Raw genomic sequence first — 19,963 nt, 5'->3', positions numbered from 1 at the left:
TAAAACATGCAAAGCCACCTTTTAAGGATCTTTCTTTTTCATCATGTACTTAGCATAAGTTGAAAACAAGTATTCCTACCATGAAGCATTAAACCTTGAAATAATATATATTTTTTTTAAATGCATGTCTGCACATCATGTTGTCAGAAAAGGAAACAACCCACAGGTCACAATCTGATGGTAGTGGCTGAACATAACTAGGTCGCTCATGTTTTTAAAGCAGAAACAGCCTACCCAAAGTTCAGCCCTGTTCCACTTACAAAAACAACAGGCACTTGAAATAACTCTAATCTTTTAATGTTCCAACAGGTGCTGGGGAATCTGGGAAGAGCACCATTGTAAAGCAGATGAAGTAAGTTACAAAAGCAATCTTTGTCTCACTTTTTCCTTTATATTTGCCTTTTTCAGCTTCACCCAAATATGTATTCTCCACCTTGGAATAAGTGTTTCAACTTGAAATAATGGTGCAATTGGTACAATTGTAATAATATTATATAATAATATAATATAATATTATAACATAATCTGTCCACTTCATTTCAATTTAATTTTATTTATAGTATCAATTCATAACAAGAGTTATCTCAAGACACTTTACAGATAGAGTAAGTCTAGACCACACTATAATTTACAACACCCAACAATTGCTGTAATTCCCCAAGATCAAGCATTCAGTGTGAAAGTGGCAAGAAAAAACTTCCTTTCAAGGAGAAACCTCGGACGGACCCAGACTCTTGGTAGGCGGTGTCTGATGGTTCTGGTTGGGTGTGTTTATAGTCACAAATAAAGATAATGGAACTATGACATATTTGTTTAGTTTATGGCATAGCGGGGCACTGCCGGGCAGTGTAGAGCGTGGTAGGGTGTAGCAGGGCATAGTGGAGCGCAGACAAGGGCCATGGCGACAGCTGCAACCATGTTTTAGGTGCCACCCTAATCCTAAAACAAAAACATAAGGACTCTGGGGAATACGCTCCCCAGAGCTTAGATAGTAACAAGCATTTCTGGGACTTTGATGCAAAGAAAGGGAAGAGAGTAGGCGAGAAGGGCTCAGTGTGTCAAAGGAAGTCCCCCTGGATTTTAAAACTATAACAGCATAATTAAGAGCTGGTGCAAGGCAATCCTGTGCCAGTTGTATAAGGGTTGGTAGTCTGACGGCTATGAAGAGAAGCGGGTGGGCCGGGCTAGGTGGACGCTGGAGCTCCTCATTCCCTAATAAGACTATAGGCTTTATCAAAGAGGAGAGTTTTAAATGTGTGGGTTTCTGTTGTTCTCTTTTCTTTAGAATCTAAGAACATGTTTTAGCTGTAGATTAACTTTTAAATCCTGATATGTGTTTGACAAGCTGGCTAATAAGAGGAAACTTTACCAAACTTCACCTGATGAGTCTCTTCTCACTGTTAACGTTGCCATACCTCACTGATCTTATCTTCTGTGTTTGTCTCAGACACTCAGGCACTAAACATGTAAACAATCAAAACATTGGTAGATAAATAAATTTGACTTTGACATGCGGTTTGTGCCTCTCCTGTTTGTTACTGTATTTAACTGCTCATAGCACAAGAACGGTGTGGAGAGTTTGGGAATACAGAGGATAGTGTATTGCCTGTGCCCCGATCAGAACACACACAGACAAACAAAGGACCCTAAATGTCTGAATAATTCACATTACTCTGGGCTAGCCAGGCATTGAAGTGACGAACAGTCTGTCACTTTTTGAAGCCAGATTATTACAGGAATACAGATAAATCAGCCTGCAAGACAGAAACACTTGCTTATTATGTAACATTGCACATTGATGTATCCTGTATGTGTGTGTGTGTGTGTGTGTGTGTGTGTTGTGTGTGTGTGTGTGTGTATATATACATATATATATAACGTACAACCCATAAGGAAATTCCAAAAGACCATTCAAAACGAACTAGCTAGCAAGCAACAGCGGTGTAAAATCTGTGGTACTAAAACAGTCCATAAAATCCCCCAACAATGACAACCTTAAAAAACTAAATAAAAAAGGAAATAGTTGGTTAATCTCTACAGATTGCCAATTTACCACTTTACTGTAGAAAGTGGATATATGAGTATTAATCTAACAACATATTTTAAAATACACTCTGTTATTTGGTAACCATTCCAACTGATGTCTTCATGGTGGCTAAGAAGGGTCACCATAGAGGTATACTTATCTAGAGTGCATATATTTACGTAAATTATTCAAGTTTAGCTATTTTCAACAGTGCATCAGTCAAGTCTTGAATATGTGGAGCATTGCTGTCTCTCCATTTGCAAAACGATTTTACTTTTTGGCCAAAGCAAAAGCTACAGATATCAACTTATTTTATCTCGCTGATTAGGTGATCTGACAGAACCCTTAATCGGGCTGAAAACAAACTTTTCTCACAGCACAAATTTTTTGAACAGTTGCACATTACCATAACACATATAGATATTTTGTTAATAACTCTTTTATTGATATTTTTTGGTTTTATTTGAGAAATCTCTCTTCCTTGTAAATATTTGTCTCAATAGAAGGCTTTGAGTAAAGCAGTAACGGCACTTCTCAGTTGGAGAAAACTCCACAAAGGTATTTGTTTTAGTGCACTCTGTGTAAACATGACATTAAAGGCGAGGAAGTTAGGAAAACAGTTTTCATAAAGCAGCTTAAATACTAGGCCATGTTTTGTTTACTAAATTGCTACTGTTCGTTATCGTTTGCATCAACACACTGTTAATAGCAGTAGGCAGGTTGACCTCAGAATTAATGGGGGGTCATCTCAGTATGCTCTCTCTGCACTTCCTTCTGCAGTCTGATGACATCTGGATGATTGCATCTGATGATAGGATGCACATACACTTAGTTCCCTCGCTCTCAGGTTCTGAGTAGGAATATTGCAAGAGGTAAACTCAGGATACTGCATCAACTGGATGTTGCAGAGTTGAGGCAGTTTCACTGGATCATCATACACAGCATTCTGACATGGTAATTGTAATGCAGAGTGTACAGTATATGCTTCTTGGTCGACAAAGTAGCAATTGTATGCAGACAGAAAAAAACTGCTGTTCATGTATTACTTAATTTATAACAGAATGTATTTTTCATGTTCAACTTAATAATTGATGTTTTGATGCTGAAATATACCTACTGATAATCAGTTAATAATCAGTTATTAGGGCTGTAAAAACCCTAATTTGAAAATGGAAAAAATGGCTACCCACTAGTCACGGCTTGCCAGTTCCACCATAATTTCCATTGTAAAGCTGCTATAATCAATGATTTTATTTTAACAAAGGACCAAGTGACTACATATGTGAATGATCTTAGTGATGAACTCACAGAGGATTGTAACCCAACACTGCAGTTTCAAATCATTGTTTCAAATCACACAGGAAAGACTTGACAAATCTGCAAACCTATACTTTAATGTGCACTTTAATAAATGTTGCATATGTTTTAATTCTTAGGATCATCCATGAAGATGGCTACTCAGAAGACGAGTGCAAGCAGTACCGAGCAGTGGTTTATAGTAATACCATCCAGTCTATTATGGCCATTGTTAAAGCCATGGCCAGTCTCAATATAGACTACAGCAACCCTGGCAGAGTGGTAAGACACACAAGCACACACATGCTTAAAAACACTTTGTATTTTTTGTGAGAGCAGAAGGCTGACCAGCCTAAAAACAACATCATTGTTTGAGAATGAAGAATTAATTTTCCACTAACTGTTGACAGATCAGGATCTCCTCAGGCCACAACAAAACAAAGCCTGGTTTATCAACAGCATCTTGCAGTTGTATATCTGGTGCAGTCCCTAAGACTTATGCTTGCAAAGAGCCAAAATCACAAGAGTTTGTCTTTGTTTCTACAACATACTTTGTCCCTTACATTTTTTTCTGTCTCAAAGTAATAATTGGAGACAAACTGCTGTGTACACTGTCCTTTATCTCTAAAACAAAGATTTTACTCCTTCACTTATCCAAATTCCAGTACAACCTGGTGAACAAAGATTATTTCAAGGCTGCGATGCCTCTGGGAGAACAAGTCTGCTTCATAAATCACGCCTCCTCTTGGCAATTCCTGTTCAACACCGGTAAACTGTGCAACGTCAAATGTTGGAAAGTGATTTTTAGCATTCATCACAGCAGCCCTTTTTCAGCTATAGAATTGCCCTAACTAGAAACTAGAACACAGTGTAATGCTTCTTGACTTCTTAAAGTAATAGTTAGAGAAAGAAGTGGCTGCAAGTGTGGTTAATGCCAGCCGCTGCAGCAGCACTGAGAGCTGTTTTTCGTGATTGGATTTATTCAAAAGTGCTGGCAAGACACATTTTAACCGCACATTTGGTTTGCCAGGTGCTTTCTGCAGCCTCAGCAATGACACTTATTTCCTTGTTTTGAAGGCTACAACCTGTAAAAAGAAGAATTTTGTTTTTAAATAACTAATTTATCATTTTCTGTCTACTTTGCATGTTTGTCTCTCTTTTTTGTCTGAACTAACATTACCTTGTCATCCTCTGAACAGCAATTGTCCAATCGTAGCTTAGCAACTCTACAGTAACTAGGCAAATCCGGCCAAATTTTGGATTTTACTACAAATAACTATGAATATTGAGAGTTAAATCAGCCATTATTTATTTAGTATTGCAAACTGTGTTACCCTATGAGAATGGAACGCTTGAAAGGCAACAGTAACTAATGGGGTCAGGGCTCAGCGACTTGTCAATTTGCATCAGTTTAAACTGACTGGTTTCATTTTCTCTGGTGTGAGGGTTTTCAGCTTTTCTTTTACTTCTTCATAGAATAGATATATCTTCACTGTATATTTATATAATTATACATTTATATTAACTTTGTGTTGAACATTGAATGTCATTTGTGATTATTTGTGACATTTTATAGATATTAGGGTTAATCAGTTAATCCAAACAATTTCATTAATCAACAAAATGACAGAAATAATAATTAACAAATTAACAGAACCTCATCAGCACATTCAATGAACCCTTATACAGAAACGCATGCATACAGACAGACACCCTGTACACACAGAGACATGGAGGCACACACCACCATCATCAACATTAACGAGTCTCAGCTTCAGGCAGAGATCCAGTCTACTGCACCCTGTGAACACTTATCAGCCTGTGAACAAGCTGTCTGTGAGGTCTAACAACGGCTGAAGGAGTGTGTGTGTCAGAGTTGTTTTGCTGTGATGCAAGGTTATGTGTGCTGTAACTGATGATATAATAAAAGGATTGAGGATTCTGCTGTGGTCATTAGAGGCCGATGGATGGACTTTTCTCTTTTCCTCTGACAGATCTGTCAAATGGCTATGTATTAGTCAGTTTAAATGTTGATATGCAGTAAATTCAGTAAACTGAACTATTATTTATTTTCGTCATGATAAAGAATAGTAAGTGGTGATTGATGTTCACCACAAACGAGGTAAAAGTCAATTGGCTGAAGAAAATCCATTAAAAATACAAAAACATGGCTACTCACAAAGGAGCATAGATGTATTCGCTGCCTGACAGGGAAGCAGGTTGAGACAGATGAATTTCTCCTCAAATGTGACAAATACACCCACACAGTAGAAATTGTGAAATGTAGTCTTCATTGTCACTTCAAAGTCATTCCTTTATTTTAATGAAGACTACATGCATATTCAGAATCAACAGATCCCACAGCCAGATACTGACCAGTGATTAATTAGTGCTCTTTGTATTTTGTCATATCACTAATTGTGAATAAGGCTTGGAGAAAATAGCTGATTTCATGCCAAGAGGAAGATGGAGTATTGAAGGAAACAAGCATGAGGGCAAACAGCAGGAAATCCAACCACCCTGTTAGGGCAGCCCTGCATGCTGTTACCTTAAGTCATACCAACTTCTCTTACGTGTGCTCGGCCAATATAGGCTGGCATCAGCATTGGTGTCAGTGATATCCACATCACATTTTATTGCCACTATCATAACCTTTGGCACTAATTTGGCGACACTGCCCTCCTTTTTTTAGTATAATTTATCAAAAGAAAAATAGCTGAGGAGAATTTTCACGGTTGTTGACCATTCTTGAGGGGTTGTATTTGCTTTGTCATTCTTCACTCTGTGGAACAGCTTTGCTCTAATGTAGATTACTATTCCCTTATTCTATGTTTACTGTTTTATGTTTCCATAGTTTAAGGATTTTCTTTTAGTTCACCTGATGTTTTACATTTTTTTTAAGTCTGCCTGGTGGAAGTAGAATAGTTACTGGTCACTGTAGCTGTTTCTCCTGTCTATAATGGCTGCAAAAAATATCAATTTTTATAGAAATTTCAATATAGGAAAGTCATTGTTCACTACAAAAATGAATTTCAAATTAGTACCAAAGCTATTATATGTCTTGTGTCAGACAAATTTTCAAAGTCAATTTTATCCAAAATTCCCCTTCAATGTACATATTGGCATGTATTGTTCTATTAAGATAGACTTATAAAAACGTCGACCCATTCTTTAATGATGCATTATGATTGTTTCAATCCATACACAAATCTATACAGCTGATTAAGATGATGTAACAGTTTTAATGTGTTTTGCAAGTGATGCTCTCATTGCAGCTATCCTGTCCTGCGCCCTTATCGCCCACTGCAGGACGATGCCCAGCAGCTCTTCGCCCTGTCTGCAGCTGCTGAAGAACAGGGCATCTTTCCTGATGATCTGTCCAATGTGATGAGGCGTTTGTGGAGTGACAGAGGCATACAGAGTTGCTTTGCACGATCGCGAGAGTACCAACTCAACGATTCTGCAGCATAGTGAGTGTGAATTTGTGTATACATTTTAAACTGGGACGCCGCTTAGGAAATAAAATACAATATTTAAAGCAATATCTTCCTTTCTACATTCAGGCTGTCATAATCAACGTTGACGCAACATATCCTCATCTAGTTGTACATCAATCATCAAGCAATTTGCTCCTGCATACACTAACTCTGTTTCACTACTATACACGTAAATGTGGCTACCTAAATATGCTCTTTTTTCATCCTGCATACTGGTTTGATATGTATATTAAAAAATAGTTTTGCAACTGAAACACTGCACTGCAAGATTATAAAACAGCTGAAGAAAGTGACAGTGAGAAAGTTTATTTTCTTTTTTTTCTTATATTTTTTTCATTTTATGTTGATATAAAGGTGTATTTTACATTCCTGCCATTAGGGAGGTTGTTGTCTTGGTGTTGTAATGGATCCAATGGTAAAGTCCTTTCAGCCTCTCTCATATGCGCTGCAGAAAAAGCCTGTCTTTAACTTCTCTAGGGAGCTATCAAGACTGGAAAGAAAGTCCAATAACTTCCATGTACTGAGTATTGCTACATCTCTGGGTTTGATTATTACAAATTGTAACCTAATAAGCAGAGAAAAGAATAGTTTGTCTTGAGGGATGAAAAAAATGTAGTTGGCATCCATTAGCCTCCAAGTAAACTGAGAATTGATAGTTGTGATAATATCACCCCTTTAGTCACACCTTTAGTTTTTTTTTGAAGAAGTTGATTAATTTTGTAAATGTAAAATATATATACTGTATTGACATTTTTTTTTAATGGCTGCTCTGATGAGAAAAGTAAAAGAGAGGACAATTGAAAGAAATGCAGCCAACTTGGTAGACTGAGTGGAGACAACCTACTTCCCTTTTTCTTTGTGTGAATCGTTTGCTCTCTGTGTTGCATTTTGCATACTACATATCACAAGTATATATATATATATATATATATATATATACTGTATATATATTGATTTTGATATTAATTAGAAGCTATGTTGATCACCTCGGAATTTCTTATTTAATAAAAATTAAGTTTTTTTCATGCATCAAATTTTACAAAAAATCTGTAAATAATATGCATGTTGCCATTACAATCCTCCCACTAAGGCTAGTACATAGTACTCTGGGTCTAGGGGTAATCCCTCAGTGGTCTCACAGACATTTCAGTCAGCTGTTTCCCACAGGGATTTATTGTATAAATAGTAGGTGTCATCCACACTGTTACCTCATCTCAATCCCCACAAGCACACCAAGCAAAGCACAGCAGATATTACAATAAAACGTTTACCCCCCCGAAAACCTGCTTGAGATATACAGCCTTGTAGGTGTTACCTATATCTATCTATCTATCTATCTATCTATCTATCTATCTCTATCTATCTATCTATCTATCTATCTATCACAGAAGACGTAATATATTGTTAACTAAAATGAATAAATAATTTCATAAGAAAGTAGAATTGAGAGGCAGCCGATAACCAGCAGTGCATACATGAATATGACAGGTTGGCAATGAGTGCAGCTGCACTGACCGAGGCCACAGGGAAATAATAACGTGAATGGACTGCCTGCAAGACACCAGTCATGTTTACATCCACAGAGCCAGCCAACGTACCATATCTGTCTGCAGTAAGGTCAATTTATAAAATTTAGCCAGCAGCGCCGGTGGGTAGAGTAACAACAACCACAACATTTTGGAACAGAGGCCATGGCTCTTACGCTGGACAGGACATCAACAGGACAGAAAGAAATCTAGCTTCCGGTTAGAAGTGGATGGTCTGATGTAACAAATGGAGATAACAAATGGCCACAGGAGCATTGGGGAACATCAGCACAAACATTTCCTCCCACACCGAAATGCCATAACCGGTCTGTTGGTCAGTGAGCTTTACGAATGAAAAGCTACGAGCTCTAGCAGTAGCAACTTACAATGGGCAGGGCACTAATAGTTTAAATATACTGCCTTATGACGAACGGTGCATTAGAAATGTTGCAACAAATAGTTCATGTCTTGTGGGTGTAGCAGTGTGCTCCAGTTGCCTCAAACCATTTGTGTGTGTCTACATGTGTGCGTGTGCATGCGCAGCCTCCTTTTGCGTGTTGAAATCTCTCTCTCTCTCTCTCTCTCTCTCTCTCTCTCTCTCTCTCTCTTTAGTTACCTGAATGACCTAGAAAGGATAGCTAAAGCAGATTACATTCCCACCCAGCAAGATGTGCTGCGGACTCGGGTCAAGACCACTGGCATTGTGGAGACTCACTTCACCTTCAAGGAGCTGCACTTCAAGTAAGGCCATATAGCACTGCCATCTACACTCTCACCCTGTCTCCACCTTTTATCAAAACAAGCAAGTAATCTAACGGTAATATGACCCCCAAGTGTTCACTCATCTCTGATGCTGGAGTGTTACTTTGTGATACATAAAAGACTGCCAGTTGTCAGATTTTTTTACTAGCCACATACGAGCACATGAAACGTGGCCGATACTGAATAAAATATAAATGTTCTTTTCTATTTTGAGAAAGCAGCAAGGCGGAAACCTAGCTTGGATATTAAAGTAAATGCCGGTATGTCATTGTACGTTTTCTTTTATGCCTCCGTGCCGGCAACAGCAGTGGCCAGAGACTTTATGTTTTCTGGTTGTCTGTCTGTCCATCCCATTCTCATGAACGCAATATCTCTGCACTCCCTGGAGGGAATTTCTTTAAATTCAGCACAAATGTTCACTTGAACTCAAGAATGAACTGATTACATTTTGGAGGTCACAGGTCAAGGTTACTGTGACCTGAACGTTTGGCCATAACTAAATAATTCCTACACTAATTAAAATAAACATTTTAAACAAATGCCTAATAGGATAGAATTATGAAGTGATGAGATTTCATGTGGTAAAACCTAATGTGGCATCATAATGTTCTGCAAAAACACTTTTCTGTCTATGATTCAATGCCATAACTCAGAAACAGAAGGGGAGACTGTGACCATATTTACTATTTGGTCGTATACTTTTGAAACTATGGTGATTGTTTAGATCTTCTGTGCTGCCGGGTTGAAGGTGCGTGTGAATCATCCATGTTTTGCCAAAGAATACACTTACTGTAATACCGTTTATTAAATTGCTTCAAAGTCTTCAGTACGTATGTTATATGAGTCTGAAGAGACAGCATTGTAGTGCAACTTGACTGGTTGGTGGAGGCATACAACTGCCTCCACCAACCAGTCTACACTTACAAAAGGTTGTAATTCTAGTTTACACCAGTTTAAGCAGTGACATCACTCCAGCCTCCTCCACACCTGCTTTAAACAAATTAGTAGACTTTATTTTGGTCTCAACATTAAGAGCATCAAAGACTGACCCTCCTGGCTTAAAATGCACATCTCAGCTATAGAAGCCAAATTATACCAGCAATTAAAAGCTTAATTATCACACATGCACATGAGAGCTGAGTACATGAATTAGATCCTTACCACCATACCCTCACTCAATAAGCATTATGTAGTTCTAACATTTAAATGTATTCTCCAGGGTACAGTGCTGTAGGTCTTACATAAAATGTGATATGACCCACCCTGAGCACTCATGTGTGGGATAGTAATGGATGTATAGATATATCTCTTGATAGAGGATGTGCAGGAGATACAGTAAGTGTTTTAACCAAACCAATACTGAAGCAGATACAAATAAGGGATAATAGCAAGTGAGTCATTATTGCAAATGAAACTCCCGCTTATTACACGGCTACTTACTAAAGAAATCAATAATTTGACACAAAATATGGATTTTACCCTTGTGTTGTCCTTCTGGGTTAAAATTGCAAATGTACATGGTTTTTTGACACTTTTGTCACTCATTTTGCCGCTCGTCAGTAAAACATTTTACATGAATGTTTTTGTAGCATTTTTTTTAATGTTTTTGCTTTGTAGTTAAAAAAGCATAATTATACAAAAGTATGAATTATTTTGACTGATATTTAAGGTCAGAGGATGCTGATGGATAATCAGAGACTGTCAAAGTTAACTCAGAATAATTCTATGATAAAAATAAAATAAAATACCCAAAGTTCAAGAAAATTAGTGAACTGATCCTCAAGTTGACTTGTGAATAGCATTTCATAGAACCATCCGTGTTACTTTTGGGCAATTTAGTTGAAAGAAACCTAAATGTTCTGATATACTGTAGATACTTTAAAAACAAGTCAAATTTTACCCAAAGACAAAATGAAGGTTAAACATTATTCTCCAGAGTCTATGATCAGAACTGCGTCCATTGCATAGAATGCTGTAATTGACCAGAATTCAGTATTCAACAAAGTTATGTAATGAGTATAGTGTTGGTGAATATACAAAACATGCCATGTAAAAATGGAAAGTTGTTTTGTAAAGCAGCTAAACAGATCTGGATGATAAAAAGGCAGCCATCAAAACGCTGATATTTACCTTCTGTCACAGCCTCAATATTTGGCCTGAATAATACATGGAGACAATCAATAAGAAGAAAGTCACGTTTTCATAATTCTGTCCTGTTTGCCATAACAAGTACGGAAAGGAAATACTTATAGATACAGAGAAGTGTCATTTCGTTAACAATGGCTTAATTTTAGATTTAGATTTACTAAGGCATCTGCTAACATAAACACCTCATATTTGCTCTTTGTATCATTAAATATAGTAGCTGTCCTGGATACGGTGGGCTGTCATTGCTTAAGCTGTCTGTTGGGTTTTGCTCACATTTCTAACATTCTTCAATCACAGTGCTCAGTTTTCTAATTAGCCAGTGCTTTGCTTTGAATATAGGGGCCTGTGTGCCTCTCGTAGCCCCACATTGACGCCTGCAGTCTTTTATCTGACAGACATCTCTCCACCTCCACACTTCTTTTGTTCTCAAAGCAGCCTCATGAAAACTTAATGTACATCCAGGGATGGAATGTCATCCTAACTTTCTATTTCCTTCCTTCTTTGCCATCGTCCTCCCTGACTGTCCTCTTCAGTACCAAATTCTCTATCAGCTTTACCTTACTGTCTTTCATTGTGACCTCCCTTTGCAGAATGTTTGATGTGGGAGGCCAACGCTCAGAGAGAAAGAAGTGGATCCACTGTTTTGAAGGAGTCACAGCAATTATTTTTTGTGTTGCACTGAGTGCTTATGACCTGGTGCTGGCTGAGGATGAGGAGATGGTAAGGAAAAATTCCCCTTCTGGCATGTGGGTCATTGGCTGCATGGGTAATATTATTTTACTAGCTTGATAAATCTGCTATTTTAGATTGTAAGGCATTACGAGGAGATTAAAATCACCCATTTCTCCTTATATATACTGTATATATCTTAAAAATAATGAGCTCCAGGTGGTAACATTGGATCAATGGACTTCAATGAACCATTGTAGTTAAACCAATGGAGTGTAATTATGTAGTTCAGGTGACTTGAACCTTTTGACCCCAGTTTCTAGAACTCCTTGTGAATTTAAAGCAAGTACCCAGAAGAGACTTGACCAAAAGATGCTCTAAAGCAGGGATCTTCCACAACAGGGGGTCTGGGACCCCTAGGGAGTCCTCATAGTCAATGCAGGGGGCCTCCTAATTATTGTTAAAAAATCCTCGAATTTATCCAACATATTATATTATTATTATATGTAGTAAGGGGTCCCTGCTCTGTCTGTCTTTTAGCTAAGGTGTCCTTAGCTTAAAAAATGTTCACAACCCCTGCTCTAAAGAACCTTGTCTGCACTGGTTATTCCACACATTTCAAATATTGAACAACATTGTCCCCTGGTGGCAGCTCTGATGTGTTGTGCTTCAGTGGAGACTGTAAGCTGTGACCAACTTTGCTTCTCTTTAGAATCGAATGCATGAGAGCATGAAGCTGTTTGACTCCATCTGCAACAACAAGTGGTTCACTGAGACCTCCATCATCCTCTTCCTGAACAAGAAGGATCTCTTTGAGGAGAAGATTACTCGCAGCCCTCTTACCATCTGCTACCCAGAATACACAGGTACTGCTTTAATAGTCGCACAGCTTCATTGCAACCACAGACAGGTTGCTGTTGCTGCAGTCGGCACAGTGCCAGTTTAAAAACAAATTGCAACATAAGAAAATGTATTCTGTCATATTAACAACAAATCACTTCCTCATCTTTTCCAAACTGTCACTTTGCAGGAGCCAACAAGTTTGATGAAGCTGCCAGTTATATTCAGACTAAGTTTGAGGACCTGAACAAGAAAAGGGACACAAAAGAGATCTACACTCACTTCACCTGTGCCACTGACACTAAGAACGTGCAGTTTGTCTTTGACGCCGTCACTGATGTCATTATTAAGAACAACCTGAAAGACTGTGGTCTTTTCTAAAGGTAGGATAGCGAAAATATGAAATATGAAATGTTATCAAACAGCTTTAGGTAATATAGGTGGACTTGAGGTGAGACAGTTTGTCAATTGATCACTTAGTCGATCAACAGGAAATGAATTTGGAACAATTTTACAGTTGTGTATGTAATTTTCTTACAAAAAAGTCTCAAGATCCACCTTTCTGTATGAATTAAGTTATGTTTAGAAACAAATATGGCCCCAATTTGGGTATTTCAAGCCGTAATGTGCATGTGTTACACTAATGAACATTCTCATAGAGTCTTAGATAGCGCTAAATAGGGCCAAAGTAAAGCATGTCATGTGTTACATAAATACATATTAAGACAATTTTTTTTTAATGTGTGCTTTATAAATAAAATTAATTTAACCGATTACAATGAGCTCTGTAGATTATCCAGAGTAACAAGACTATGTTGCTCTAAAGGCTGTTGAGTTTTGATGTCATTACTGTAAGCACCACAGATATTTCATTCAACTCCAAGAATAACATACTACTTTACCTCAGCAAGTTGAACCAAAACATCTGCATGGCTAGGTAGATACCACCAGAGATTTGCAAATATTTTTGTGTTTGGCAAATATAATGTAGACATATCCAAGTCTCTGCATTTTACTATAGTAGCTGAGGACCATATTAAATAGCATCAATTACAAAACATAAATCCAAGCCCTTGTGCAGTTAAACAGTGAAATAAGAGCTCTTCTATCATTTTGTATTGTATTTGTTTGAAGTTACTTTTTTTGTCTTTCTGTTCATGCAGAGCGATGCCCAACGCACACAGACTGCATGAGAGACTGCGAGAGCCATGTGATTACTACTGCTTTTCATAATGAAAACCATAACAGACTTGATTCCTAAAGGGGAACCTTAAAGAACGTAAACAATCACTGATTTGCAACCATTACATTCTCTGTCAATTGTGTTAATATTTTTTTATTTTAAATATGTCTTACTGCTCTTGATCAAGGGTTCTCATAATGTTCATATATATATTTGACCAAGGACCCCTTTCAGTTTTCAAATTAGATTTGAAGCCAAAATTATATTATCCAACTGGTTTAAAGCTTTAGTGCGTAACTTTTTTATATTAATGAACGCCCGTTACAGTCAAGCCATTGCAGAATGTGTTGCTACAAAGCTAATTAAGACGTTCAGCTCAAGTGCAGACCTCTTCTGAAGAGTCTGTCATGTTTTTTTTAATCCTCCGTGTCCTTCTTGGCTACTGGCAACTGCGTGGAGGAGGGGTGGGGTGGTGTGCAATAACGTAAGACTTATATCATGTGGACGCGCTGACAGTGTTGTTGTCATTACTTAGAATTCCTCATGGGGGCAACAGAAACTACGCACTATAGCTTTAAGTGGAAAATAATTGTTGGAAGAGGAAAACTAATAATAATAACCCATTATCTCACCATGCCACATAGCATGAAAGCAATGAAAATACAGCAAAATTAAGTATTTTTCATCCTTAATAGGCCTTTTAAGGACCAATTTTGAACTGGATTATTAGTTGATGAGTCTCATTTTTTGGGTATTCAGATCTCTTTTGGGATTTTTTTAGATTTTTATTTTACTTTCCGTATTTGTCTTTAGAGTTAAGTAAGAAAATACAGTACAAAAACAACTTTTCTATAAAAATTACATTAACTTACGTTAGCTAATCTTGGCATTTTATGAACCTTTTGACTGTACAGGGCTTATTTTTTAGAAGAAAACAAACAAGCATGGAGAATGAAAATGGATAAAGGGAAAATAGTTTTTTGTACAATGTTTACACAGAATCAATATTCATGGTTACACTAGTGCATTGTTCTGCATGTCCATAGATTAGCTAGTATCCCCCACAAACTGAATAACATTCCTTTAGTAACTTCTACTTTAAAGAAACAAAACAGAAGTGGTTACGTGTCACTTTTAAGATATCTGCAAGATTTTAAGTGCTTATGTCTGTTTCTTACATGGATTAATCCGTAATATTTGTTCCATTTCAAGTCTTATGTATGTTTGTGCCTTGATATCTGTTTACACGTGTTCTTTAGAGACATGCTATTGCCATAGTGTGAATTAGGGCTATTTCTACTCCACTTTGGTTCACAAAAAAATTCAACTCAGCACTGAAACAAATCCGTTCATTACTCTTAAGATTAAAGTTATTCACTTGTTACATGTAAATAAAAGTTTGCTCACATGATCTTTTATTCTACAGTGTGATGTGTCAAAAGAAAATGCACGAAAAGCATATTATTCTGTTCCTCCATGTTTGGGCCAAACTCTACTTAAAATAAACTAAAACAGAATGTACAAAGAGAACCATAGAGTAGAAACAGAAAACATTTGCTGATGAAGATCATAAGATGGGGTTGAAAGCTCAGGAAAAGCCAATAAAGAGACTTTGAGTTGACATTATGTCTTGTGAACTAAAGGTCAGAAATGGATTTCTGGGGATTGCCCCTGAAAGTGTTTTGTGTCATATTTTAAAAATCAATAAACACATATAAGAAAATGGACTTCGCCCTGGGACGTGTTCCTATGTCCCAGTGTGTTGTCTGTAACTGTTTGTGAATGTTATGTTTACATTATTATTTTTTCTGAATATAAAAATAAAAAGATTTGATCACAAAAAGAAAATGGACTTCTGTGCTCAAATATAGCAGTTTATTTGTAAAAACACAAGACTATGACCCAGAGCATAGTTATGAAATATTATGGAGGCTTGCACTGGCATTGCAGTATGGAGTGTGTACAAATATCAAAGTGTGGTTAGTTCTTCACAGGTCCCACAGAAAAAACTCAAAGTAGGTGACAGGATAATCTATGTTGGTGCCATTTGGCCATTAGCAAAAGTAACTTTGTACATTTACTGTATTAAGTAATGTAATTAAGTATAACTCTGAGGTACTTGTGCTAATTTATACTTTAATTAATAAAATATAATATAATTATATTATATTGTGTGCTTTATTTATATTTTCTTACTTCAACAATCATGTTCTGACCCCTCAGATTTATCTTGTGACCATTTGGAGGGGCTCTACCCCTAGGTTGGTGACCACTAGACTGGACTCAATCGATTACCAGTGAAAAGCTTACAAATTGATGAATTAGTATTAATAATCTAATAAAGTCGTATAAAATAAGTTTTATGTGCATATGTTTTGTTTTTGTGTCAGTTTTATTTTGCTTATGCTACCTATAATGTAGTCTACTTCTACTTCGGTAGGACTTTGGATGCAGTTCTTTAGTTTGTAATAGAGCATTTTCACAGCTTTGTATTGGCACCCACTTTTGCTAAAGAGAAGGGTCAGATAGTCTCCCACCACTGTGGCTGAATTATATTGAATATAAAGTGTTACCAACATCCAAAGACGGCGAGGCGAGAGGCGCAGTCGTGTAAATGGTTTGCTTATCTACACATGAAATGAGAACTAACTTGAGCCCAACACCGTGTTTGCATTACCAAACACCAATCAGGAGAATGATGGTGAACGGACTGTATGCAGACCTTAAAGGGTGTGAAAAGGTTTATATGCAAAGTCAGTGCAAAAAGGTATCATGGGAGCTCGTGTTAACAAAGATCCACAAGGTGGCGACATGTAGATTTAGTTAATCCCCACACACGTATTCAGAGGTTTTCAGCCAAACCAATTAAAAAAAAGTGGCGTTTATACTTTGCAATAATGTACACAGCCTTGGGAAACTACAATGAAGCGTTGAACTTATAAATAAAAATAATAATGCATTTAATACAATAATCAGTGTAGTGATTCGTAATATTTAAGTAGTAGTAGTATCTGGATAAATGGTTAAAAGGAAAACGTTTTAAAATGATCATTGTCTATATATTGTTCAATAAAATTGTTCTACATATCCAACTCCAGATTGTTGTCTCAACAGTGTAATACATATGGGTAACACAATTAAAGTTACAGTAGGAACCGCTGTAATTACACAGAGAGGTGTCTTGTTTCAGGCGACTTGCTATTGGCTGTTTTTGTGATGCTCTGTGCTGATTTGCTGCAGCGAAAAGCTCAGCATCGTCAAAGTCAGCTAACAGACCTTCATGTGGTCAGATGAGGGAACTATACAGAGCGACGCTTCATCTCTGACCAGCTGTAAACTTTTGCAGTTGTGGATTGTACTGGGGTTAACTCTGAACCAAATGCGAAGGTGAGTGTTATTACTAATAAATCACGTTATGGTTTAAGAGGTGTAATAGCCTAGTTGTGAAAAAACGCTCATCACTCATCTAATGCATTTTTCCTTTTTGCAGAAACAATTAAGATTCTGAACTTCACTACAGAAATTTACTCACACGCTATGGTAAGTTGTTTTCACGTGCTTTTATATATTTGGACAGTTTCATAGATGCGTAGGAGTGGCTTAATTGGGATTAAAAAGGTATGTTTTTTTTCTCCTTTTAACGCACTTCTTTATTGGAATTTTTCTCAAATCCAGAGTGTTTTCATCCCCCAAGTCACAGTTAATTCATACCAAACTTTCCTTGCCAAATGCATACAACTGAGTGAATCTTTTTTTCTCGTTGTGTGAAGGCAGGCAAAGAGAACAGGGCATTTTAAGAGGTGCACACTGTCCCACTGAGGATGTCTCTTTATGCCAGATAAGTCTCCCCCAGGGGCCAAATGGTTCAGCACCCACAGCTGTGATAACATCATGGCATTGTGGTGTCCCTACTACTCCAAACCAAAACATTGGGCGGACAGGGAGGTTCCACCAGCTCAATATTATAAGAACTTGAAAACAAAATGTATGGCAAAAAAAGTGAGCTCTTGACTGCACTAGGGACAGTGTGCTTTCTACCGCCCAAATAGCCTACTTGAAAAAACTTGGTTTGATGATTGTAAAGATCATGTTGCATCAGCTGGACTGCATTGATTTCAGTTTATCTGAAGGCTGAACGATGACATGATTCATAATTAATACATGCACATTGTGTAATTCCAAAATGTTGCTGTCATTTCCTGCTTTATAATGCAGTCCAGTCAACATCCTGTCAGTTAGGGGAATCCAGAGAGGATATGTGCCTCGGCACTCCTCCACAATTCAGCTTTACTTTGTTCAACCTTCCCCTCTTGGAGGCAGGGAGAGTCTTTCCCTGTGTAAAATGTGCAGCTTGTTCTCAGAGCCACAATTTTTTCATTTTCTGGGATCAAACTGCATGGGATGGTCTCCATAAAGCTGCTCTGAGGTTTGTCAGGAATGCTTCACTTGTTATATGGTCATAGAGCAGAGTGATCTCAGCTGGTAAAAATCTTATTGGCCCAGTTCTGGAAACAACAGAGGGAACTGTGTCTTAGCTAGACCGGCCAGGCCATGATAGTTTTTTTTTTTGCGAGCCTAACTGCTCTGTAGACTCCTGTAAAAGTCAACCAAAGCTTTTTGGTTAGAAGTGTTGTTTTTAAATAGACTAAATTTAAATTTTGCCTGCACCACTAATCTTTGTGTCTGTCTTATTGTGTAGCTGTGTTTAGGAGATTCTGAGTGCCTCCGGGACCAAATGCAGTGCATGATGAGATCCTTGCAGGACCTAAAGCAGATAAGCAGACCGAGGCCACTGAGTGAACCATGCGCTCGGTCCTTCGCTGTGACACGGCTCTGCAAACAGAGGGCACAGCAAGAGCGACTCACTCGTCTACGTGTTTCTGACGCCAGCACATATGACTCTGCCTGCTGCCTGGCCAGCACCCTGGAAGAAGAGGAAGAGCATCAGGAGCATGAACGGTTGACAAGAGACTCCCCAAGCAGTGAAAAGAGTCTGGACTTTGACTCGGGTTACTCTGAGGCTTCTTGGCACGATGAAGGTGTGGTGCTGAGGAGGACCAGGAATGTGCGAGTCTCTTCTTCTGCCTGCCTCCGCACAAACAGAGGACCTTCTGGCCGAATCCGCCCCAAATCCACTTCGGACGCTTGCCTGGAGCGCTGGACCTCATTTGAGGCCAGTGACCCAGAGGACTGGACAACATTGCTGCTGAGCCGCAGCAGGAACAGACAGCCTCTGGTTCTGGGGGACAACAGCTTTGCTGACCTAATAAAGAACTGGATGGACCTACCAGAGTGTCCTGAGCCAGCAGAACTAAAACCCAGTGCGGGCCGGCGTCTTGCCAAAGACATTTTGATCAATATGCGGCGCAAACTGGCAGGAATGTCTAAAAGTGTGGAGGTGAGGCCAACAGACTCCACAAGGGTCCGCAGTGCTGCAGAGGCTCCCAAACGGATGTCCTGTCCTGTGGGACTCCAGGCTCTCAAACCTTTCTTTCACCAGTCCCACACAGGCCTACATCAACCAGACACTGACTTCTACCAGTTCACCGCTCTCATGAAGACAGGCAGCCGACAACCCATCATATGCAATGACATTATTGGATACATTTAAGTAAGGCTGTATTCGCAGACTGAGCCTTTAACACTGAATAAAATAAGATGATTCTAATTTCCTAATTCGATTTTTGTCTACAATTTTTGTCTGGAATAAAAGTGTTTTGGATTTAATTCAAATGTGTTGTGTTCCTGCCTGAGTTTGAGCAGTGCTAACTGTAAAACTCATATTATTCTAGCCATCTGTAATTGTGTTTGACATATTTTAAGTTTCTTCGTAATTCTTCATAAGTCAAATGATGTTATAGGGGTGATGGTGTCAACCGTTATCATGAATGCAATATTTTGTGTCAACTTTTTAAGCTCAATCAGTCTGTCTTTTGATAGTTAGTGGGTGGGAGAGACATTGCATGACAAAGTAAAAATATTATACAACAATATACATCTAGGTTCAATTAAAAAA

General features: G+C 38.1%; 2 protein-coding genes across 4 annotated transcripts in view; both read left to right on the top strand.

Moving 5' to 3' along the window:
* The window catches only part of LOC116688038 (guanine nucleotide-binding protein G(i) subunit alpha-2), a 43,798-nt gene extending 28,128 nt beyond the window's left edge, over positions 1 to 15,670 (top strand). The window contains exons 2-9 of the mRNA XM_032513809.1: positions 310 to 352; positions 3,463 to 3,604; positions 6,632 to 6,792; positions 8,958 to 9,086; positions 11,846 to 11,975; positions 12,637 to 12,790; positions 12,955 to 13,147; positions 13,928 to 15,670. Of these exons, the coding sequence (XP_032369700.1) occupies positions 310 to 352; positions 3,463 to 3,604; positions 6,632 to 6,792; positions 8,958 to 9,086; positions 11,846 to 11,975; positions 12,637 to 12,790; positions 12,955 to 13,145 (950 nt within the window). The 3' untranslated portion in view covers positions 13,146 to 13,147; positions 13,928 to 15,670. The remainder of the gene's footprint in view (positions 1 to 309; positions 353 to 3,462; positions 3,605 to 6,631; positions 6,793 to 8,957; positions 9,087 to 11,845; positions 11,976 to 12,636; positions 12,791 to 12,954; positions 13,148 to 13,927) is intronic.
* A 1,530-nt stretch (positions 15,671 to 17,200) lies between these two features.
* Positions 17,201 to 19,675, top strand: LOC116688487 (PAK4-inhibitor inka2). 3 transcript variants are annotated; one of them, XM_032514562.1, is made up of 3 exons: positions 17,201 to 17,334; positions 17,438 to 17,487; positions 18,647 to 19,675. In XM_032514562.1, the coding sequence occupies exons 2-3, from the start codon at positions 17,485 to 17,487 to the stop codon at positions 19,556 to 19,558; spliced, it is 915 nt and encodes a 304-aa protein (XP_032370453.1). In that variant the 5' UTR covers positions 17,201 to 17,334; positions 17,438 to 17,484; the 3' UTR covers positions 19,559 to 19,675. The 3 variants fall into 3 exon arrangements, with proteins under 3 accessions (XP_032370453.1, XP_032370455.1, XP_032370454.1); XM_032514564.1 differs by lacking the exon at positions 17,438 to 17,487 and having other exon boundaries at positions 17,219 to 17,334; XM_032514563.1 differs by lacking the exons at positions 17,201 to 17,334; positions 17,438 to 17,487 and adding an exon at positions 17,507 to 18,373.
* Positions 19,676 to 19,963: the final 288 nt, after the last annotated feature.

Source organism: Etheostoma spectabile, chromosome 4 (genome assembly GCF_008692095.1).
Source record: "Etheostoma spectabile isolate EspeVRDwgs_2016 chromosome 4, UIUC_Espe_1.0, whole genome shotgun sequence".
Lineage (NCBI taxonomy): Eukaryota > Metazoa > Chordata > Actinopteri > Perciformes > Percidae > Etheostoma > Etheostoma spectabile.
The sequence above is the reverse complement of the archived record's forward strand: the minus strand, read 5'-3'. Positions and strand labels throughout refer to the sequence as shown.